Source organism: Carcharodon carcharias, chromosome 8 (genome assembly GCF_017639515.1).
Source record: "Carcharodon carcharias isolate sCarCar2 chromosome 8, sCarCar2.pri, whole genome shotgun sequence".
NCBI lineage: Eukaryota > Metazoa > Chordata > Chondrichthyes > Lamniformes > Lamnidae > Carcharodon > Carcharodon carcharias.
In genome coordinates, this window is record NC_054474.1 from 16,851,065 (window position 1) to 16,875,239 (window position 24,175).

Consider the following 24,175-nt stretch of genomic DNA (forward strand, 5'->3'; position numbering starts at 1 on the left):
AAATAAAAAATAAAAATAAATTTATAAAAAGGGGTAAAGATGGAGGAGAGAGTTCATGGTCTGAAGTTGTTGAACTCAATGTTAAGGAACATTGTAGCAGGCCAAGGATGGACATGTGGGCATGAGAGCAGGGTGGGCTGTTGAAATGGCAAGTGACAGGGAGGTTTGCAGACAGACCAAAGGTGTCCCACAAAGCAGTCACCCAGTCTGTCTCAGCCCCCACCTATTGCTGACCTTCTATCCTGCTTTACCTGCTCCACCCGCCTTAAACAGTATCAATTCCATCACATTTCTACTTCTCTTTAGCTCTGAAGAAGAGTCACGTGGACTCGAAACGTTAACTCTGTTTCTCTCTCCACACATGTAGTCAGACCTGCTGAGTTTTTCCAGCATTTTCTGTTTTTATTTCAGATTTCCAGCATCCACAGTATTTGCTTTTATCATGAACATAAACTGCTTTGTTTGATGTATTTGGCAAAGGTTTAATGCAGGTTTCATTTCTTTTTGTTTGAACACAGCGCAAAGCGATTGAGCGTTTCTGCAACGAGGTGAAAAGGCTTTGTCATGCAGAGAGACGCAAGGACTTTGTGTCGGAGGCTTACCTGCTCACCCTCGGCAAGTTCATCAATATGTTTGCTGTGCTGGATGAGCTGAAGAACATGAAATGCAGTGTCAAGAATGACCACTCGGCCTACAAGAGGTCAGTGCGGCTCGATGCCAATTAACACAGGAACAGGAGGAGGCCATTCAGCCCCTCAAACCTGTTACACAGGAACAGGAGGAGGCCATTCAGCCCCTTGAACCTGTTACACAGGAACAGGAGGAGGCCATTCAGCCCCTTGAACCTTTTGCTCGATGTAATGCGCATGTCCCAAATTCTAATTACCTGCCTTTGTTTGATGACCTTTACCAGTAAAAATCCACCAATCTGTTGGGAAAGCTAATTGATCCCTGGCTTCAATGGATTTTGAAGGAGAGAGAGTTCCAAATTTCCACAACTTTGTGCGAAGAAGTGCTTCGGATCTCCACTTAATTATCTAAACTCGAGGGCTTTTTAGTTGCGAGGGTGGTGGGTTGTTTTTAGGGGGTTGGAAGCGGGGAATCCGACCCCTTTTATAATTCAGCCCTTTATTTCTGTTCTGCTCTCACCATGTCTTTGAACAACATTGCGTTCAGGGAGGGGGAAGGAACAAGACCCAAGTGAGGGTCAGTGTGTTTGGAAGGAGGTAGGAAATGGACCTCAGTGAGGATCAGTGTGTTCAGGAGGTGGCCGGAGGTGGGGTGGGGAGCAATGGGAACTGGACCTCAGTGAGGGTCATTGTGTTCAGTAGAGGGGTGAACTGGACCCCACTGAGGGTCAGTGTGTTCTGGGGGAGGGGGAGGGGGGCGTGTAACTGGGCCACAGTGAGGGTCAGTGTGCTCATGAGGTGAGGGAACTGGACCCCAGTAGGTTCAGTGTGTTTGTGGGAGTTGGAGGGGTGGGGGACCCCAGTGAGGGCAAGAATAAAATAGGAGACATGCATTAAAATAAACTAATTTGGAAAACATCTTACAAAGAAGTAACCCAGTTCAGATCTCTGGGGCCAAATTGCGAATGACTGACACACTGAGTCTTGAACCATTCCAGGGCCGCTCAATTCTTAAGGAAGATGGCCGATCCCCAATCCATCCAGGAATCTCAGAACCTCTCCATGTTCCTGGCGAATCACAACAGAATAACCCAGGTAAAAGTGTGGAAGATAAGGAGGGGAGGAAGGGAAGGAGAAGAGGGGGAGGGAGAAGGGGAAGTATCTGAAATGGATGAAAGCTTCTGAACGGGATGATCCATATTGGAAGAATATGATAAGAAGTGTGGGAGATAAAGTTCAAAATCATTAAGATCTGTATCGGGGGACAGAACAGAGACAGTTCAATTTGTCTGAGTTCAGTTTGAACATCTTGTTGTCTTCATACAATGCCTGGGGCTCATCTCAGACTTACTGTGGGTGGGTGGCTCGGTTGGGGGCAAAACTGCGGGTTAGGGTCTTGGATAGGGAGGGTCCAGGGGGGATCAGGGGTTGGGGGTTGGAGGCTGGGCTGAGCTGTTCTTGACCGAGGCATGCTATGTTTCAGTGCCTGCACCAGCAGCTGGAGGTGATCCCCGGATACGAGGAGCTTCTAGCCGATATCGTCAATATCTGCGTCGATTACTACGAGAATAAAATGTACCTGACCCCAAGCGAGAAACACATGCTGCTGAAGGTAATGGAGGTTGCTTAGTGCCATGTGGAACACTCTTACAATTCACACACATGTGATGTAGGTGTGTCTCCAGAAACTGTGAGTAAGGAATGTACAGAATGGGTGAAATAATCACTGTCCGTCTGTCCTGTGCCAGATACCCATCCATACCCTATGTTCCTCTTCAACAAAGGAGCCTCCGACAAGGAATTAATCTCAAGAAATAAGGAGAAATTGAAGGGTCGGCCTGGATTATGAGCTCTAGAAAATTGAATCAATACCTCAAGGGGAGAAAATTGCTGGGTTATGGGGAAGGACGAGAGAGTGTGGGACAAATTGAATAGCTCTACCAAAGAGCCAGCACAGGTCTGATGGCTGACTGGCTTTCTGTGTCGTACCAATCTCTGAATCTATGAGCTCTTTTGAATTAAAAGACATACCATGCTGCAAATTTAGTGGTAAGCCAGAAGACTGGGAAAATTTAGAATCCAGCAAAGGATGACTAAAAAGAAAAGGGAGAAATCGGAGTATGAGAGAAAACTAGCAAGAAATATGAAGCTTTTATAGTATATACAAAGGAAAACTGTAGCTAAAGTGAGCATTGGTCCCTTAGAGGGTGAGACTGGGGAATTAATAATGGGAAACAAGGAAATGGCAGAGGCTTTGAACAAGTATTTTATATCAGTCTTCACAGTAGAAGACAAAAAAAGCATCCCAAACATAGTTGGAAATCTAGAGGCAAAAGGCAGGGAGAAACTTAAAATAAAAACAAAAACAGAATTACCTGGAAAAACTCAGCAGGTCTGGCAGCATCGGCGGAGAAGAAAAGAGTTGACGTTTCGAGTCCTCATGACCCTTCGGCAGAACTTGAGTTCGAGTCCAAGAAAGAGAAACTTAAAATGTTCACTAGAGAAAAGGTACTGGGAAAACTAATGGGACTAGAGGCTGACAAGTTCCCCATACCTGGTGGTCTGCATCCTAGGGTCTTAAAAGAAGTAGCTGCAGAGATAGTGGATGCATTATTGCTGTAATCTTCCAAAATTCCCTAGATTCTGGTAAGGTCCTCGCAGACTGGAAACTCACAAGTGTAACACCATTACTCAAGAAAGGAGGGAGACAGAAAGCAGGAAACTGTAGGCCACTAAGCCTAACACCTATCATTTGGAAAACATTGGAATCCATTATTAAGAAGGTTGCAGCAGGTCATTTAGAAAATCATAATACAATCAGGCAGAGTCAACATGTTTTTGTAAAAGGGACATTGTATCTGAGAAATTTATAGTGTTCTTTGAGAATAGAACAAGCAGGGTGGGTAAAGGAGAACCAGTAGATGTAGTGTATTTGGATTTCCAAAAGGCATTTGATAAAGTGCCACATAAAAGGTTACTGCACAAGATAAGAGCTCATAGTGTTGGGGTGATATATTAGCATGAATAGAGGATTGGTTAACGAACAGGAAACAGAGAGTGGGGATAAATGGATAATTTTCAGTTTGGCAAACTGTGATTAGTGGATTGCCACAGGAATCAGTGCTGGGGCCTCAATTAATGACTTGGATAATGGGAATGAGTGTATTGTAGCCAGATTTACTGGTGATACAGAGATAGGTAGGAAAGTAAGTTGTGAGGAGGATATAAAGAGTCTGCAAAGGGATATAGATAGCTGAAAAGAGAGACACGTCGCCAAAGCTTTTCGTTCATTCATTAGGACAAACTCAAGAATGCCAAATTTCAAATGATCACAACAATTTATACCACAGGATTGGTTGACAAGTCGACTCTGGCCAAAGCATTGCCGTGGAGAAAGCAATTGGGAACTATAGGGTTCCCCAAGCTCCCTGGTAATTCTAAAAGGTGCAAGGCTTGAACATATTCCTTTTGTTTGCAGCAAACATGTCCCTGCATATGAATGTGTATCACTTTTAGCAGGTATAAATGAGCCATGTTATGAGCTCAACTGATTATCTTAAATTGGTTATTAGTGTAGCTATTAATGCACTCAGGATTGTTCGGAATATGTGTACCTTTGGTGGTGCGAGTGAATATTTACGGTAAGAGATGGGGTGCTGAGCAATTGGGCTGCTTTGTCCTGGATGGTGTCGAGCTTCTTAAATGTTGTTGAAGCTGCATTCATCCAGGCAAGTGGAGAGTATTCGATCACCCTGCTGACATGTGCCTTGTAGCTGGTGGACAGGGGTTGGGAAGTCAAGAGATGAGTTACTCACTGCAGAATTTCCAGTCTCTGACCTGCTCTGTAGCCACAGCATTTATATGCTGGTATTTTTATCCCTGTCCTAACCTTGTTTATTCTCCATCAACAGGTGATGGGGTTTGGGCTGTATCTGATGGATGGGAATGTAAGTAACATCTACAAACTGGACACCAAGAAACGGATAAACCTCAGTAAGATCGACAAGTTTTTCCGGGTAAGAAGCTCTTTCACTGACTCCCCGCTGCACCTCTCCCCACCATCCACTGCCCCAGCCCCAGTGAGGGCAGGGAGTGTTCACTGAACATGGAAAATTAAGGCCCTTTCCATTTCTTTTCTATCAGCATCAAGCTCAATGGTCTCCTGCCAGATCAGAATTACACCTCTCAGATATATTTCCTTAGAACGTAAGAGAACACAAGAAATTGTAGCAGTAGGCCATTCAGCCCTTTCAGTCAGCTCCTTTGACCTCTACTCCACTTTTTCACCCTAACCCTCCATTCTTTGATTTCTTTAGAATTGAAATATCTTTCAACCTCAATCCTGAATATACTCAACAATTGAGCATCCACAGCCCTCTAGGGTAGCGAATTCCAACAATTCATAACCTCATTGAGTGAAGAAATATCTCCTCATCTCAGGCCTAGAATGTCTGACCTCTTACCCTGAGGCCATGACCCCAAGATCTAGACTCTCCATCCAGGGGGAATATCCTCTCAGCAACTACCTCGTCAAGTCCTCTAAGAATTTCATAGGTTTCAATGAGATAACCTCACATTCTTATAAACTCTTGTGAATAAGGCCTAGTTTACTCAATCTCTCCTAATAGGACAATCCCCTCATATCAAGAATCAGTTTAATAAATACCCATTGCACTCCCTCTGGGAAAAGTATATCCTTCCTTAGATAAGGAGACCAAAACTGTACATAGTACTCCAGGCATGGTCTCACCAAGGCCCTATAGAATTGTATTAGACGTTTTTGTTTTTATAATCCAATCCTTTTGTAATAAGGTCTAACATATTATTTGCTTTCCTGACTGCTCACTGCACCTGCATGTTAACTTTCTATAATTTGCATAGAATGACACTCAAGTCCCTCTGAATACCAACATTGTCCAGTCTTTCACCATTTAAAAAATGTTCTATTTTCCCTATCAAAGTGAATAACTTCACCCCTCTCCTTATGATATTCCACCTACCATCTTCTTACCCATTCACTTAACCTCTCCCTATCCCTTTGTAACTCCTTTGCTTCCTGCTCAGAGCTTATTTCACAACCTAACTTGGATAAGTCACACTCGGTCCCTTCATTTAAGTTATTGTTACAGATTGTAAATCGATGAAGCCCAAGCACTGATCCTTACACGACTCCACAAGCTACAGCCTGACAACCTGAAAATAAACTATTTATTCCTACTCATTTTTTTTTCTGTCCGTTAACTAATCTGCAATCTATATTACCCGCAATCCCATGAACCTTAATTTTGTGTAATAACCTGCTTATTGAATGCTTTTTGAAAATCCAAATTCACTAGTTCCCCCTTATCTACCCTATTAGTTACAAACCTAAAAAAGACTTAATAGATTTGTCAAATGCTATTTCCCTTTCGTAAATCTGCATAATCATGATATGATTTTCTAAGTACCATGTTAGCACATCCTTGATAATACATTTTCCTACTACTGACGTCATGCTAACTGGTCATGCTAACTGGCCTATAGTTCCCAATTCCTTTCTCCCTCCTTTCTTGAATAGGATGTTTACTACCTCCAACCCCATTTATTTATTTAATTAGCAATGCAAATCCCCGAAGCCAAGCGATAGCCTCCTCATTTGCTGAGTTTAAGATGATTAGTCTGCAGTGGATCAGCGTTCCCATCGCGCTCCTCCTCTTCAGTAACCAGGCACCCCAGCAAAGCTATAGACACTACTAGCAGACTGAATTCCAAGAGAAATACAAATGACTCCAAAAGAGCCCCCTTGTGGAACACCGGTCCCCCCACCCCCCTACCGAGAAATGCCAGTCTCAATGTTGAGTAGCCCTCTAGTTTTATGGTAATAGGGCTCACTCTCCAATTCTTACATCTTAATGTTGCAGGGTTATCAGTTACCAAGCAAAACCTCACTGGGCGTCTTTATGCTAGAATGAGATCATTCGAAAATGGCTCACAACCAATGTTAAAATATTGAGCTGAGATTTCCTGATGCACTAGGTAATTCATTTAAGTTGTGCAGTGCGCTCGTCCACACCGCAATCCACACTCCACAACCTAGAACATCCTAGCACTTTCAGTGTCATGACTAAACCACAACTGGGGTGGTTCTGGAGGAGGCGCCCTTAACTTGATCAGATATGTCAACTTGGTTAGATTATTGTCAAGGAGGTTGCTGCTAATACTCAGCACCCTGCGAAGCAGGGAACTGAAGCTTGCAAAATGCCCTCTGCTACTTAATATTTAAAATTAGCATAAAGGGCATGGGAGAAAATGAAAAAAATATTAACGTGTATGGGGAAATGAGAAGATGCATCAATCAAGAAAGATTGAACAGGTTGGGGCTCTTTTCTCTAGAAAAGAGAAGGCTGAGGGGTGACTTGATAGTTCTTTAAGATTATGAAAGGGTAGATGTGGAGAAAATGTTTTCACTTGTTGGTGGAGGAGGTTCCAGAACTAGGGACGATCAATATAAGAAAGTCCCAATTAATTCCGATCAGGAATTCAGGAGAAATGTCTTTAACCAGAGAGTGGTGAGCATGTGGAACTCGCTACCACAGGGAGGAGTTGAGGTGAATAGCATTAAGATGAAGACGGATAGACACATGAGGGAGAAAGGAACAGAAGGATGGGCTAACTGGGTGAGATGAAGCAAAGCGGGATGAGTCTCGTTTGGAGCACTGACATCAGCACATGTTGGCCTGAATGGCCTGTTTTGTTCTGTAAACTCAATTGCAATTCAATTCACAGCTTGAATGGTGTCTGCTGTTGCTGCTGGCTTGCTTGTACCAGAGTGTCCTGTAGATTGCCTTGTGTTTTGGACTGTGAATTCTGTGTGAGGAGTTGGGTTTTAATTGCTATCAACATCTTCTCTCTGTTCTCTTGCAGCAGCTGCAGGTGGTGCCATTGTTTGGAGACATGCAGATAGAATTGGCCAGATACATTAAGACCAGTGCTCACTATGAGGAGAACAAATCCAAGTGAGTGCGAGCCGTAATGTAACCTGGGCCAGTCGCAAGCCTGGAGGTGAAGGGTATCCTTGGTAACCGGTTGGCAGGAGGACACTGAGAGGAGGAAGGCAGGACTGAGGAAAGCCGAGCATGAGCTCCAAGAACTTCTTACCCAACCCAGTATTTCCCGGGTGGGAAGTTGCTTGGAGCTCAGCCGCATCCAAGACGTAACTGCCTCCCTTCTCTGTCCTGACTGAGAGATGTCGGAACGCGGTTCTCTTTGAGATGAGCAGGTGGGTTGTTGTGAACCTATGAGAATCGGCAGGGTCAGATGGAACCTTTCTTGGATCTTCCTCTCTGCTCAGTACAAGGTGGGTTCAACTGAAGAAGGCACTTCAGCCTCTTTCATCCCAGTGCTGAGGAGGTGCTGAATTGTTGGAGGGACATTGCTGAGGGAACTCTGCACTGTTGGAGGTGTGTTACTGAGAGAGTGCAGCGCTGTTGGGGGCATAGTACTCAGGGAGCGCTGCGTTGTTGGAGGAATGGTACTGAGGGAGTGCTGCACTTTCAGAAGGGTTGCACCAAGGGAATGCTGCATTGTTGGAGGGACAATACTGAGAGAATGCTGCACTGATAGGCAGTACTGAGGGAGTGCTGCACTTTCAGAAGGGTTGCACCAAGGGAATGCTGCACTGTTGGAGGGACAATACTGAGAGAATGCTGCACTGATAGGCAGTACTGAGGGAGTGCTGTCCTGTCAGAAGGGCAGTATTGAGTTGGTGCTCCACTGGTGGAAGGGCATTACGGAGGGAGTACTGCACTGTTGGAGGGGCAGTATTGAGGGATGCTGCACTGTTGGAGGGGCAGAACTGAGGGAGCGCTGCACTGTTGGAGGGGCAGTAATGAGGGAGCACTGCATTGATGAAGGGCCTGTACTGAGACAGCACTGCACTGTCAGAGGGGCAACATTGAGGGAGTGCTTCACTGTTGGAGGCGTGGTACTGAGGGAGCACTGCACTGTCGGAGCAGCAGCACTGAGGGAGTATTGAACTGTAGGAGGGCAATACTGATGGAACACTGTGCTGTCAGAGGGGCCATACTGAGGGAGTGCTGTCTTATTAGAATTGGAGTTCCTGCCTTACAGGAATGAGATGGTAAACTTTCTCAGTTCAACAAAAAAGGTCACACAGCAAGAAGAGGAGTGGAGTCCATCCTGTTCTCCTGGGTCAATAATTACCCCTCAACAAATAGTACAAAAAAAAACAGATTATCTGGTTATTTCTCTCATTGCTGCTTTTGGGAGTTTGCTGTGTGCAAATTGGCTGCTTTGTTTCCTACATTAAAATAATAACTGCTTCAAAAAGTACTTCATTGGTTGTAGAGTGTTAGGGTACACCCTGAGATTGTGAAGGGCGCTATATAAATGCTGCTTCTCCTTCTGACACTGTTCTTTCCTCATTACACCATCTAGCTGTTTTTTAATCGATTCCCAGTGCCCTGGTCTCACTAATTCTTCCCCCCAATTACAATCCGTGTTTTTACCAGTTGATCAGGCCATGTGAGAAGTATCACATCCCTGATATGTTGGCATCTCTCTCTCCATGAGCTCTCTCTGCTGTACCCTGTGGGCAAGATGGCGCTGTGTAGCTCAGTCTCTCCACTCCACCCTCACACCACAGTCTCTCCTGCTCGCTCACTAATGCCAGGTTCCAACCTTGGTTGAATGGATGCTGCAGAGTTTTACTTTGCAAAAAAAAAAAGCACCTTCTTAACAATGATTGTTTGAACAGATCGAGCACGTCATTTGGTGAAGCATTGCCACAACAAAAACTCTCAGCAGAAATATTCAAAAATTCCCCATCATCAGAAAGCACAGGACAAAACTAAAGCCCTCACACTACTGATCACACTCCATCTATTCAATCTCCTTCCACAGCTCATGTACGCCTTTCCCCTAATGTGGAATCTACTCGCTTATTTAATCTGTTATACACATTGTTGATTAAGCGATATTTGTTACCAAGTTCAATATTCCGAAATCTAATTAAATTCAACAATGATCTTTGATTAGAGGAACACAGTCAAATATTTCTTCACGACAAATATCTTGACATCTGAAGATTCTGAATTCACCTTTTTTTATTATGTATCCAATCAAGAGTGACCAACTGTCCTGTATTTTAAGGGAATGTCCCTTATGTTGACTGTCCCCTGCCCCAATTCTTACCAGCGTGCACACCAGCCCTACCCCCCCACCCCCACCCTGGTCCCACGGTCGAAGTTTTCCTCACTTTATTTCCTAAGAGTTGGTCACCCTGCCAATCATGATCTGCGTTACGTGAAACTCTTATCTCGCTGTTTTACTAGTGGTGTAACCCTCTTAAAAAGCAAGGTTTCCATTATGGAGGGTGGAGCTTGGGATCAATCTACTAAGTGTTCGGCTGGCAATATGACATGCCAGGATTCCTGAGTTCTTGCTGCCTCACTGCTTGGTGTGTTCCTGGCCAATTGTCTGCAGCAGTTAAGATAAAAAGGAAGGAAAACCCTGGAAACCCTCATCAGTTCCATCAGCACTTTTTGTAAACAACAAGTTAATTATTTTGGGCATGGTTTCTGAGCCGGAATTCCCCTTTGGACAGAATTGGGAAATTGTGCCCAAGTTCGCCATTATGCTGGTTAAGTTAGGACTTGAGTTTCTGCTAAAAAATCATTTGGATGATCGCAATCGTAAAATTTTATGGGAACGAGTACACTCAGATAGCGATATAGGACAAGAATCCTTTATTTTCTATTTAAAAGTATTCCTTGATATAATTAAGATCTTTAACCCAGCATGGTTTTACTAATATGGCTGAAAGTTGGCTGATCATCAAAACAAGCATTTTTACTGATTGTCCAGACCTCCACCAAGAGGAACCTATTTAAACTGAAAATGGCTTGAGAAACTAAACTGAACCTCTTAATATCTCAGCTCATTTGCTTCTGAAACCCTCATCCATGCCTTTGTTACCTCTAGACTTGACTATTCCATTGCATTCCTGGCTGATCTCCCACATTCAATACTCTATAAACTTGAGCCTATCCAAAACCCAGCTGTCCATATTGTAACTCGCAGCAAGTCCTATTCCCCTATCATTGCTGTGCTCCCTGACCTACATTGGCTTCTGGTCAAGCAACATCTTGATTTTAAAACTCTCATCTTTGTTTTCAAATCCCTCCGAGGTCTTGCCCCCTCCCAATCTCTGTAATCTCCTCCAGCCCCACAACCCTTTAAAATATCTGCGCTGTTTTAATTCTGTCCTCTAGCACATCCTAAATTTTAATTGCTCCAGCATTGGTGGCCATGCCTTCAGTTTCCTGGGTCTAAGCTCTGGATTTCTCTCCCTACACCTCTCTGTGTCTCTACCTCACTCCTTCAAACCTATTTGTTTGATCACCCAACCTAATTTTTTCTTATGTGGCTCGGTGTCATACTTTGTTTTGTGATGCTCCTATTGAAGCACTTCGGGATGTTTCGTTATGTTGAAGGCACGATATAAATATAAGTTGTCGTTGTATTGGCGTCCACTTGATGGTTTCTTAATAAATCAAATATTTTTTTGACATGAGAAAGCTTTCAAAGTGCACCTCATTGGTACCTGCCTAGCGAAGGAAATGAAGAATGTGGAATGTTGACCTGTGGAGGGGGCCAGTTTTGCAGGCAGGTCAAGGTTCAGGGAGATTGAATTTGGAAACATTGTAAAGGATTGCAGGAAACATGAGTGTCAGTGGTTTCTCGGGTTTCGTGTTTAAAATTCCCCCAATTGTTTGCGCTGATTTAGTCATTTCTGTCTGCATTGCACTGATATAACTGGGCGAAAACAAGTGGAGACTCGACCCTCTCTGTCGTAGCTAGGTGCAGGAATTGAAGTTAACGCTCAAGGTGGAGTCAACAGAACTAATGGGGAGGGAGCAAAGTCTGGAATTCCAGCTCCTGGAATTGAGTAGATTTACTATATATACCCATGTGAAAGTTGAGTTTTTGAGACCAGATATTTGGACAAAAAGTAGGGGGTTGACTTTTACACAAGTAACACTATTGAGGGGTTGTAATCTATGCCAGTTCTTGGGAACTGCCAACTGCACTGTCTCAGCGGCTGCTGGCCTTGGTCCTGAATTCAGGGACTCTATTTCTGACAAATAAAAACAAAATACTGTGGATGCTAGGGATTTGAAATATAAACAGAAAATCAGAAAAACCTAGCAGGTCTGGCAGCATCTGTGGACAGAGAAACACATTTCGAGTCCAATATGACTTTTCCTCTATTTCTGGCGGTTTGAAGGCGAAAAGAGCAATTGTGAAAAAGACTGAACTGTTCCCGCCAACCCCGCTCCCAAAACTAGTGCAAGGTCCGTGAAACATGAAGGATTTTGGGGCCAAAAGTCAGGGTCGACTCTTACACGAGATCAATTATTACTTAGGTAACTACGGTAACCTGCTCTGAACAGGCATCTCACCTGGTTGGAAGGATATGGTGTCAGGGAGGAGGGTGCGAAATGGTAGCAGGGGAAAGTGGGGCGCTGGGGAGAAGGTAGACCCCTGAGAAGCCAGGAGACCCCAGGCTTCTCTTGTTCGATTAGGAGGGGGACACTCCCACTCCTCCTGCAACACAAGGAGCCATAGGAAAATGTAACCTGGTATCTCCTGCCCTGAACCTGGCATTTAAAATGGGGAAGTGCCAGCAGGGGTGGGGTACAGTCGGAACTTGGCGCAGTGAACTCTACTTTCTCCGCTGCGATTTTAATAGTCCATCCGAGCCGGATTAAAATCCGTTCTCGGTGCTGACTGGCTCAGTCTGGATCTAATCTGAGGCCGGTGCCTCTCCCAGTCAAGGCACACTGTGTTTTTAATGCTCGGTCTCTTTACACAGGTGGACCTGCACTCAGAGCAGCAGCAGCCCGCAGTACAACATCTGTGAACAGATGGTGCAGATCCGAGATGATCACATTCGCTTCATCTCTGAGCTCGCGCGGTACAGCAACAGTGAGGTGGGTGCCCAATGGAGCCAACGCAGCCTGCTTAACATCATAGGATCTAACAGAATGCATTCCTCCCCGTAATCCACAAACTTCCAGCATGGACTGAATGGCCTCATTCTGTGCCATTATGACTCAATGGAATGTTTTCTCTTCAAGTTTTTTTTTTAACTCAGTCTTGGGATGTAAATGTCACTAGTAAGGACACCACAGAGCATAGTCACCAGCATTTGTTGCCCAAGCCTAATTTCCACTGAATTGAGTGTTTTGTTAAGCCATTGCAGAGGGAGGTTAAGAGTCAACCACATTGACTCTGGAGTCACATATAGGGTGGCGAGTAACATATGGTATTACCACTGGACTAGTATTCCAGAGATCCAGGGTAATGCTCTGGGGACCCAGGTTCGATTCCCATGACTGATGGTGGAATTTGAATTCAATAAAAATCTGGAATTAAAATGCTAATGATGACCATGAAGCCATTGTTGTTGTCGTAAAAACCCATCTAATTCACTAATGCCCTTTAGGGAAAGAAGCCTGGTGTCCTTACCTGGTCTGGCCTACATGTTAACTCATAAATGCCCTCTGAACAAGGGCAATTAGGGAAGGACAATAAGTGCTGGCCTAGCCAGCGATATCCCATGAATGCATTAAAAAAACAGGTAAGTATGGCAGTTTTCCTTCTCTAAGGGACATTAGTGAACCAGATGGGTTTTTACAACACTCAATGATAGTTTCATGCTCACCATTACTGAGACTAGTTTTCAATTTCAGATTATCAATTGGATTTAATCCACCAGCTGCCATGACAGGATTTGAACAGAGCGCAGCCTGGATCTCTGGATTACTAGACTAGTGACTTTATCATTACACCATCTCCCCTCAACTAAATTCAAACATTTGACCAATCTTAATTAGTTAAATGTTTAACCAATTCTGTTTTGAATGATGCCATAGAATCTGCTTCTAGCTCTATTTCACACAGTGGATGCCAGATCACAACAACCTACTGAGTAATAAACGTTTCCTCTTGTTACCTTTGGTTCTTTTGACCTGCCAATTATCTTCAACTCATGTCATCTGGTTACCAACCTTCCACTGCCACTGGAAACGGTTCCTGCTTATTTTTAGTTTTATCAAAGCCCTTCATGCTTTCAACATGTTTAACCACCACTAATCTTCTCTTTCTAAAGGAGAACAATCCCAGTCTCTCCACATGACATATATCCCTCATCCCTGGGGCCCATTCTGGTAAATCTTGCCATCTTTCCGAAAATGTGGTGCCCAGAATTGGTTCCAGTATTCCAGCTGAGGTCTAACCAGTGTTTTATGAAGGTTTTCCTTCCTCAAGGAATCAAAGACTGATGAGATTTGGACGTCCACCTAGGACATCACCCAAATCATCATTCTTCAGCCTGAGCTGATGAGGGAGTACTGGGAGTGCTGGATGCTCAACACAGGGGCACGACAGGCTAGGCTGGGGCCTCCTCCTCTGTGTACTCCCCCCCCACCGCGCACCAGGGAATGTCTCTCTCAGCCTGGCCTCCTGCCCTTTACTGACCTGATTATCTAACTGGGCAGGTTGTTACGGGATCGGGACTGGACAGCCAGAAGTCGGATGAAGAATACCGAGAGTTGTTTGACCTGGCACTGCGAGGGCTACAGCTCTTGTCCAAGTGGAGCACTCACGTCATGGAAGTGGTGAGAGTTCAACAATAAAATGTCTGTTCACTTCAACTGGTCTGCTAAAGTGGTCAGTGTAACAGATTTTCAGGCCCATTGCACAGATGACCTATATTTGATGTCATTCATAAAAATGCTGCATTTTCAAATTGTATTTTTCAATAAGAACTAGTTTCTCCCGTTAGCCCTCACCCCCACCCCCATCTACCCTCCTCCTCCCCATATCCCTCACCCCCGCCTATCCACTTCTCCCATATCTCTCAACCCCAACTACCCACCCTCTCCCTATATCCATCATACCCTACTTACCCTCACCCCCACCTATCCACTTCTCCCAGTATCCCTCACCCCCATCTACCCACCCTCAACCCACCTACCCACTTCTCCCCATTTCCCTTACCCCCACCTTCTCCCCATATCCCCCAATCCCATCTATCTTCTCATTCTTGGATGTGGGCATCGCTGGTGAGGCCAGTATTTATTCTCCATCCCTAGTTTCCCTTGAAATGATGCTGGTGAGCAACCTTCTTCAGCCATTGCAGGCCGTGTGGTGAAGATGCTATTAGCTAGGGAGCTCCAAGACTTTGGTGATGAAGGATTGACCAATATAACTCCAAGTCAGGAAGGTTTGTGGCTTGGAGAAGGGAGTGTTCCCATTACATCTGCTGCTCTTGTCCTCTAGGTGTTAGAGATCATGGTTTGGAAGGTGCTGTGGAAGGAGCCTTAGTGAGCGGGTACAATACATCTTGTAGATGACCTAGCTTGTGGCAAACCCGCTACCAGCGTTTCGAGAAGCCCGCCACCTTCAGGGCATCTAGGGATGAGCACTAAAAGCTGGCCTTGCCCACGATGCCATGTGCAAAGAATTAAATACATTTTAAAAATCAGTTGAATGTCTACATTTGATGCTTGTTTCTAACATGTATTTTTCTTTTTGATTAGTATTCCTGGAAGTTGGTTCATCCTACGGATAAATTCTGTAACAAGGATTGCCCGGGCACAGCAGAAGAGTATGAACGGGCAACCCGCTATAACTACACTAGTGAGGAGAAATTTGCGCTAGTTGAGGTAACTCAAAGTGATTGACAGATGCCTGGGTATTTCCAGACATGCAACAGGATGCTATTTTCCCAGATTTTATCTTAGTTGTGGCTTATTGGGTAGCAGTCAGGAGTTTGGGGTTTCAAACCCCATTACAGAGACTTGAACACATAATCCGGGCTGATTTTCTCAATGCAGCACTGAGGGAGTGCTGCATTGTTGGAGGGGCAGTACTGAGGGAGCGCTGCACTGTTGGAGGGATAATGCTGAGGGAGCACTACACTGTCAGAGGGTCAGTACTGAGGGGAGGGCTGCCGTGTCGGAGGGGCAGGACTGAGGGAGCACTGCACTGTCGGAGGGGCAGGACTGAGGGAGTGCTGCACTGGCAGAGGGACAGTACTGAGGGAGTACTGCTCTGTTGAAAGGCCAGTACTGAGGAAGCGCTGCACTATTGGAGTGTTAATACTGAGGGAGTGCTTTACTGTCGGAGGGGCAGTATTGATGTAGTGTTGCATTGTCAGAAGGTCAATACTGAGGGACCACTGCACTGTCAGAGGGTCAGTACTGAGGGACCGCTGCACTGTCAGAGGGTCAGTACTGAGGGACCGCTGCACTGTCAGAGGGTCAGTACTGAGGGACCGCTGCACTGTCAGAGGGTCAATACTGAGGGACCGCTGCATTTTCAGAGGGTCAGGACTGAGGGAATGCTGCATTGTCGGGCGTTAGTATTGAGGGAGTGCTTTACTGTCAGAGGGGCAGTATTGATGTAGTGCTGCATTGTCTACACTGCAAAAGTAATTCATTAGGTGTAAAGTGCTTTGGGACATCCTGCAGTCATGAAAGGCACTATATAAATGCAAGCTGTTTCTATCTTTCAAGTTGCAAAATTAATTTGCCAAATTTGGTAATCTGAGGGGTGAATCCACTGAAAATGAAGATGAAGCTTCGGATTGTTGTAAAATCTCGGCTGATTTACTGTTGTCCTTAAGGGAAGCTAGCCCACCATTCTTATCCAGTCTGAGCCACACATCTGGAGAACCATTTTTTTAAAAATTAATTATAATTTGGGTTTATTTTGTGCAATGTGCCTTATCTAACTCAACTCACAGCCAACAGACGGAGAAGATTTTCACCTGATCAGCCTGGGGAGGGGACACGCCCGAAACCCGAAGGTGCTTGTAACCCCCTGTCATGTTTAAGCTGCCAAAACTTTTCCAAGCTACAGTACTGTTGGCAGAATGCTGATAAATAGCTGTCATGGAGTCAGCATTCAGCACAAATTTTGTGTAGCATTGAAACAGGAAGACCCTAACCCTAACTCTAACCCATTCAGCCCCTTGAACTTGTTGCATAAGAGCAGGAGTAGACCACATGGCCTTTGGCCGTCCACTTTTCCACCCCCATGTCTTTTGTTGCACTTAATGTCCAGAAATCTATTGACCTCAGTCTTGTGCGGAAATGGTGCCGTAGTGGTAATGTCACTGGACTGGCAATCCAGAGGTCCGGGCTAATGCTCCAAATTTTCCAGTCCTGCCTTGCAACGATGCCCATCGGTGCTGGGGCTGGAAATCTTCCCCCCCCCCTCCCCACCCACCCCAGCACCCAACCCCCCACCCCCCATCCCTCCCCCCCACAAAGTTAACATTTCAGACGTTCTGAAGAAGAGTCATATTGGACTAGCAACATTAATTCTGTTTGTCTCTCCACAGATGCAGGCAGACCTGCCGAGTCTTTCCGGTATTTTCTGTTTTTGTTGCTGCACAAACTGTAGTTGTACTTTTTGTTGTTTGCTGACCAGTGAAATAAGGTTTTCTGTGAGGCAAAGAATGTTTTAACCTGAATTCTCGCACTCTGGTGGCTCACTCTCTCTCTGATGGCTCCTCACTCACTCAAGCAGTGGGAGAGCGTTGAGTGGGGAGCAGAGGCAGCACAGGACGCTGATCAGGCTGTCGCTCTGCTTTCTCCCCGCAGGTTATCGCAATGATTAAAGGGCTGCAGGTGCTGATGGGCAGAATGGAGAGTGTCTTCAACCAGGCAATTCGCAACACCATCTATGCAGCCCTGCAGGACTTTGCCCAGGTCACCCTGAGAGAGCCTCTCCGGCAGGCTACCCGGAAGAAGAAAAACGTCCTGATCAGGTACGAGGGGCCAGGAGGGAGGAGGGTCAGACAGGGGTGGAATGGAAAGGGGATTGGGCAGGAGAGGGAGAGCGGGTGAGGAAGGTGGCACGAGGAGTGGGCACAGTGTACGAGGGGGGAAAGGGGGCAAGGGAGGGAGAGGAGGATGGGAGAGCGCATGAAGAGAATGAAGGAAGGGTGGAGAAGGGAGGGTGGAATGGAGTGAAGGGAGGAGTTTAGGGTGAGGGACAGAGGAGGGGGAAGAATAAGGAGAGCCTTGTATCAGGAGAGGGTTGGAAAAGGAAGCAGAGGAAAGCTGGAAAGGAAGGTTAGAGTGAGAAGAGAGAAAGTTGTGGACAGAGGGGAGAAGAGGAACATGGCGGTAGGATAGAGAGAGAGTAGGAGGCGAAAGGAAGTAAGAGACTAGAGATGTGTTCTGTTTATAACTGCAGTGTCTTCAAGAGTTTTAGAGCCCCAGATTTTGCCAATGATGTGTTTTTTCATCCTGAATTTTTTTCATTGATTTATAAGCAACATTGAATCAGAGGCAGACTGGGAAAGTGTCAAATAACCTGAAATAAACCAACTTTTATATCTTTTTCTCAATGTGGTGCTCAATCAAGGTGTGTGATGTCCAAACTGGGGGACGGACTGTGTTTTAGGCACTCAGTGTTTGCCGTAGCTGATACCTCTGCTTTCCCTCCCTCCACTCACCCCCTCCCGCTTTCAGTGTCCTTCAGGCAATCAGGAAGACTATCTGCGACTGGGAAAGTGGGAGGGAACCTCCCAACGATCCCTGTCTGAAGGGGGACAAGGATCCCAAAGGTGGTTTTGACATTAAAGTGCCTCGTCGCTCAGTTGGACCTTCCAGTACGCAGGTGCGTTTTGTTTCTCTATCACTATTTGACCACCTTACCTGCTGTGCCTCTGTGGATAATACATTCTCACCTTGGGGTCCAAAGAGCATGTGATCGAGTCAGGGATTTGAGCATAAAGCTCAGCCTGACACTCTCAGTGCAGTACTGAGGTAGGGCTGCACTGTGAAAGGGGCCGGACTGAGGGAAAGCTGCACTGTAGGAGGGTCACCACTGAAGCAGTGCTGCACTGTTGGAGCAGCAGTACTGAGGGAGCACTGTACTGTTGGAGGGGCAGTATTGTACAGAGAGCGCGCCGCACTGTAAGAGCAGCAGTAACTGAGAGAGTGCTGCACTGTTGGAGGGCCAGCACTGAGGGAGTGCGGAGATGTCTATTCAAGGGGTTCTGAGAACCATTTTGTTGCTGAGTTAGAGTGAGAAGAGAGAAGTTGGTGAGTGGCTGGGGGATAAGAGGAACATGGTCCTGTGTTCCACAGACCCTCTAGAACACAGCACAGGTTTTTTTTTGGTCTAAGAATTTATCATACAATTAAACATATATTTATTATTATTATTTTTGTTTTACTTATGTGGAACTTTTTGCTGGTACTGAGCAACGATTCTGTTTGAGACGTAGGGATCACAACTTTTAGATATGCAGCAGAAGGACCTCTGTGCTCCAATTATCAGATCCACGGCCAAGATAGTTTTCAGATAAAAATGGGAACTTGCTTCAAGACTCTGGATAAAATCAAATAGTGACCAAGTAGCCGGGGTGGCTGGGATTGAATCGATGCCAATGTGAGGATACCACTGCTGAACTCCCTGACATAGGACCACGTATTTCCCATGTTGTCACTGGTGGTGAGTGAGCCTGGTTAATGGCACAAACATCAAGAACATATCACAGAATGATTAAGGCACAGAAGGAGGCCATTCAGCCTGTCTTGTCTGTGCCAGCTCTCCAAATGAGCAGTTAACCTAACACCATTCTTCCACCTTCCCCCCCCCCCCCCATAATTCTTCCTTTTCAAGAGCCAAAGGGTGTAGGGGATAGACAGGAAAGTGGAGTTGAGGACACAATCAGATCAGTCATGATCTTATCAAACGGCTGAGCAGGCTCGAGGGGCTGAATGGCCTACTCTCATTCCCAATTCATATGCTGATATAATCCAATTCCCTCTTGAATGCCTTGATTGAACCTGCCTCCACCAGACTGTCAGGCAGTGCATTCCGGATCTTTACAACTAGAGGCTTTGAAAAAGTTTTCCCTCATGTCTATATTGCTTCTTTTGCCAATTACCTTAAATCTGAGCCCCTCTGGTTCTCAATTCTTCTGCCAATGGAAACAGTTTCTCCCTATCTACTTTGTCCAACACCTCGTGATTTTGAATCCTCTCAACCTTCTCTTCTCTGAAGAAAACAGTCCCAACTTCTCCAATCTATCTACGTAACTGAAGTTCCTTATCCCCGGAACCATTCTCATGAATTTTTTTCTGCACCCTCTCCAATGCCTTCACATCTTTCCTAAAGTGAAGTAGACATCAAGTTGGCTACCACTTTGGCATGACTCTGTGTAACTCACCCACTTCACTGAATGCAGCTGCCCCATCCTGTGGCTGAAGGGAACTTGGAAGAACAGCGGCTGGAGGCATAACCTGGAGGCTGAACCATGGAGTATTCTGTTGTTGATAAATAGTCCCAACATACTGGACAGAGTTTGTTTGACAGGAATAGAGTCAGTGTCCATATCCGGACCTTTTGCGTTTGTTTCTTGACACTGATTTACTGAAATAATTGTCTGAATAATTACTGAACTAATTGTCACGGTTCCTTGAAGGATTGGAGGTGTTTGAATTCTTGCTTCACTGTCCCTCAGCATGTTCCATACAGAGTTGTGCTAAGTATCGCATTACATTGAATATTGATTCTAAGGGGCCACTGGAGTTGGGAGCTCTTGTTCTACTTTTCTTTATATTCAGGAGATGGAACAGTTGCATGGAAGGTTTTCCTCACTCTTTCCCTGTCATTCCCGATGTTCTGTTGTGGACATTTTTTAATGGAGGCAGTAGGTACTAAGTGTGACACCGATAAACCTGGATGACCTAAGTGACAGTTTAATCTGCTTCTCCTTATTCACCAGTAGATCGGCAACTGAAAGGGATTTGCGTGAGATGAGGTTCTCTACCCCTGTGTAGTTCAGGGTGAGAACCACTTGGGGACTCTTAGACAGAAACTATGCTCAACGTGACTTCTTTATTTCTGTAAATCCTGGGAGAGCCACTAAGTGGCAGCACTGTTCCAGGTCCAATCACTGAAATTAAATAGAGATAAAAACAAAAAACTGCGGATGCTGGAAATCCAAAACCGAAACAGAATTACCTAGAAAAACTCAGCAGGTCTGGCAGCATCGGCGGAGAAGAAAATAAACACTAGCTTTATTTTGTGTAATCCTTTAATTCTTTGTTATGAGGGACACCATGGAACATTCTCGGAACCCCCGCCAACCACCGTCCCCACCACCCCCCACCTCCCTCTCTCTCCTCCAGCCCCGGATTGAGAACCCCATATCTATTAGGTGAGATATTAAACTAAGGCCGCATCTGCCTTCTAGATAGATGTAAAAGATATATGAAAAAGAACAGCGGAGCTCTCCCTTGTGTCAAGGACCAATATTCAATCAACATCACTAGAGAAGACTGTCATTATCATACTGTCCTTTGTGGGACCTCGCTGCACACAAATTGCCTGTTGTATTTCCCGACATTAAAATGGTGTCTACACTTCAAAAGTACTTCATTGGCTGTAAAGCGCTTTGGGACACCCTGAAAACTGAGAGGTGCTGTAGCAACACTAAAGCTTTCGATTCCATCCAGATGTAAATATTAGAAGGCACTGTATTCACTCTATGGGAACCAGTGCCACTCACTTCCCTAATTGCAGATCTTGCAAACTAAATGTAAACCTACCCGGATGGACAGAATGGAAGTTAGACCCACTGCATTTGCCCGTGCAGTATGAGTGGTTGGGGCAACAAGCTACTCATGGGCAATAGAAGAGAACTTTTAATTTCTTACAAACCAATCATGGGCCCTGCCTAGAACTGGACCAGGTGTGAATGTGTCCTCTCTGGGACCCACATCTCCATGTCAGGTGTGTTCCTGGGACCCACAGCTTCCCGCCAGTTTGTGTGTCCTCTCTGGGACACACACCACCATGTCGGGTGCATGTGTGTCCCCTCTGGGAAACACTCCTCCGAGATGGGTGTAGGGGACATGCACCTCTGTGCCGGGTGTATGTGTGTCCCCTCTGGAACATACACCTCCATGTCATGTGTGTGTGTCCTTGTTTCCCTATTTCCCACAACAGGATTTTGGGAATTTAGGAAGGTGGCCCACAACCTATTTTTTGCACTTGGGCTCCTGTGGGAGCTTGCTATACTATTATGGAGTGCTGATCTCACAAAAATCCTGTCTGGTTCCTGGTTCCTGACTCTTGCTCTCATAAAACAACAGTGTGAATGTTTAGGATCGGGTGGTAATTGGCATTGTGTGTGGTAGTATAGTGGTCATGTCACTGGACTAGTAATCCAGAGACCTGGTCTAATGACCAAGAGACGTGAGTTCAAATCCCACCACTGTGGAATTTAATTCCTGTTAATTAAGTGAACCTGGAATAGAAAAGTTAGTATTCCTAATGGTGACCTTGAAACGGTTCTTTAATGTCCTATATGGAATGAAATCTGCTGTTTTTACTTTGTCTGGGTCTATATAGGATTCCAGACCCACAGCAATGTGGTTGACTCTGAAATGGCCTAGGATGCAAGAAGATGGCTTACCACCAACTTCACAAGGGCAATTAAGGAGGGCAATAAATGTTGGCTTTGCCAGGGACATCCACGTCCTGTGAATGAATAAAAACTGAGTTGAGGTCGAGTGAGTTTCCGCTTTTAATGGTTTGCTGCCTCTCTCTGGTCACGAATTGACTGGTCTCTCCATTTCTAGCTGTACATGGTGAGGACCATGCTGGAGTCACTCATTGCTGACAAGAGTGGTTCTAAGAAGACGCTACGCAGCAGCCTCGATGGCCCCATTGTGATTGCGATTGAGGACTTTCATAAACAGTCTTTCTTCCACACCCACCTCTTAAATTTCAGTGGTAAGTGTGTCTTCTCCAATCTTAACAAGTCTCAGTGTGTCAAAGATTGCAGTTATAGGTGGCTTATTATGACTCCAGAACCTCAAAGTGTTGCATACATGCAGTAAGTTAACGTGTAGTGAATGCCACTCTGTAGGGGAAAAGGCAACTTGCAGTTCTCCACAATAAGAATAATAGAGATCAGATGAATGATTGAGTCAAGCTGAAGCAGAATACTGCAGAATCTGGAAATCTTTGAAATAAAAATAGAAAATGCTGGAAATGCTCAGCAGATCAGGCAGCCTGGGTGGAGAGAGAAACAGAGTTGACGCTTCAGGTCGATGACCTTACATCAGAACCGGGAGCGATGAACAGACTTTAAGTTAATACGGAGCTAGAGAAAATATGGGAGGAGGGAGGTGGAAGAGGAAAAAGCTCAGAACCAAGTGGGAAAGTCTGTGATTGAGTGGAGGGTGGGAGAGATTCAAGCTGAAACATGAGGGGTGAAATTTAGCAGGATTTGAGATTTGATCCAGATAATCAGGCTGCAGTGTTAAAGGGGAACAGTTGACCAAGATACCAGGAGCATGTGTTGAAGGATAGTGGAAGACCAGCTGGTCTGTCCATTCAGTCTGTCCCACACAACAGCCAAGTCCGAAGCATCATAGCTTCTAATACTCCCAATTTCCTGGGAGGGGAAAAAAAGAAATAGATTTAAAAACCCATGATTGGTTCAGGGAGAAAAATGTATCAGGAAGATTCTTCACTGAAACTTATGAGTAATCAAAACTAGAGTGTGCAAGTTATGTCGCTTATTATTCCATCTATTTTACACACTTGTAGGATCTGACAATGTAGAGGGAGGCTGTTTGGCCCATTATGACTGTGCTGGCCCTTTGAAAGAGCTGCCCAATTTAGTCCCATTCCCCATAACCCTGTAAATTTGTCCTCCTCAAGTATATGTTTAATTGCCTTTTAGAAATTCCTATAGAATCTGATTCCACTGCTTTTTCACAGTGTGTGTTCCAGATCTTAACAACATCACCCTCCCAGCCATGAACTAGTCCAGTTCCATTTTGAAGGTTTGTAGTTTTATTTTTTATTCATTTATCGGACCTGGGCATCGCTGGCTGGGCCAGCTTTTATTGCCCATTCCTAATTGCCCCATGAGAAGGTGGTGGTGAGCTGCCTTCTTGAACCGCTGCAATCCCTGCAGTGTAGGTACACTCACAGTGCTGTTAGGGAGGGAGTTCCAGGATTTTGATCCAGTGACAGTCAGGATGGTGAGTGGCTTGGAGGGGAACTTGGAGTCAACATTTACTACATGAGATGGGAGCCTGTTCCATAGCTTAAATATCCTCTGGGAACAGAAGATTCTCTTGGCATCTAGTTTAGGCAACCTATAGATGTGGTACTCCCTAACCCACGGACACAACCTATCCCCTTCATTATTGATTTATTAGAAGATTGAAGGGTGATCTATTTGAAGTGTTGAAGATAATTAGTGGATTCCATAGGGTTGATGGTGAGAAACTATCTCCTATGGTGTAGGGAGTCCAGAACAAGGGGACGCAATCTTAAAATTAGTGCTCAGCCATTCAGCGATGATAGTAGGAAGCACGTCTTCACACAAACCATCGTGGAAATCTGGAACTGTCTCTCCCCAAAAGCTTGTGGCTGCTGGGGCTCAATTGAAATATTCAACACTGAAATCAATAGATTATTGTTGGCTG

At 45.3% G+C, this 24,175-nt stretch overlaps 1 protein-coding gene across 1 annotated transcript in view; it reads left to right on the forward strand.

Moving 5' to 3' along the window:
* The window catches only part of cyfip2 (cytoplasmic FMR1 interacting protein 2), a 109,306-nt gene that overhangs the window by 44,079 nt on the left and 41,052 nt on the right, over positions 1–24,175 (forward strand). The window contains exons 6-16 of the mRNA XM_041193966.1: positions 519–700; positions 1,628–1,724; positions 2,113–2,241; positions 4,541–4,645; positions 7,533–7,624; positions 12,505–12,622; positions 14,192–14,311; positions 15,236–15,361; positions 17,306–17,472; positions 18,182–18,329; positions 22,310–22,463. Of these exons, the coding sequence (XP_041049900.1) occupies positions 519–700; positions 1,628–1,724; positions 2,113–2,241; positions 4,541–4,645; positions 7,533–7,624; positions 12,505–12,622; positions 14,192–14,311; positions 15,236–15,361; positions 17,306–17,472; positions 18,182–18,329; positions 22,310–22,463 (1,438 nt within the window). The remainder of the gene's footprint in view (positions 1–518; positions 701–1,627; positions 1,725–2,112; positions 2,242–4,540; positions 4,646–7,532; positions 7,625–12,504; positions 12,623–14,191; positions 14,312–15,235; positions 15,362–17,305; positions 17,473–18,181; positions 18,330–22,309; positions 22,464–24,175) is intronic.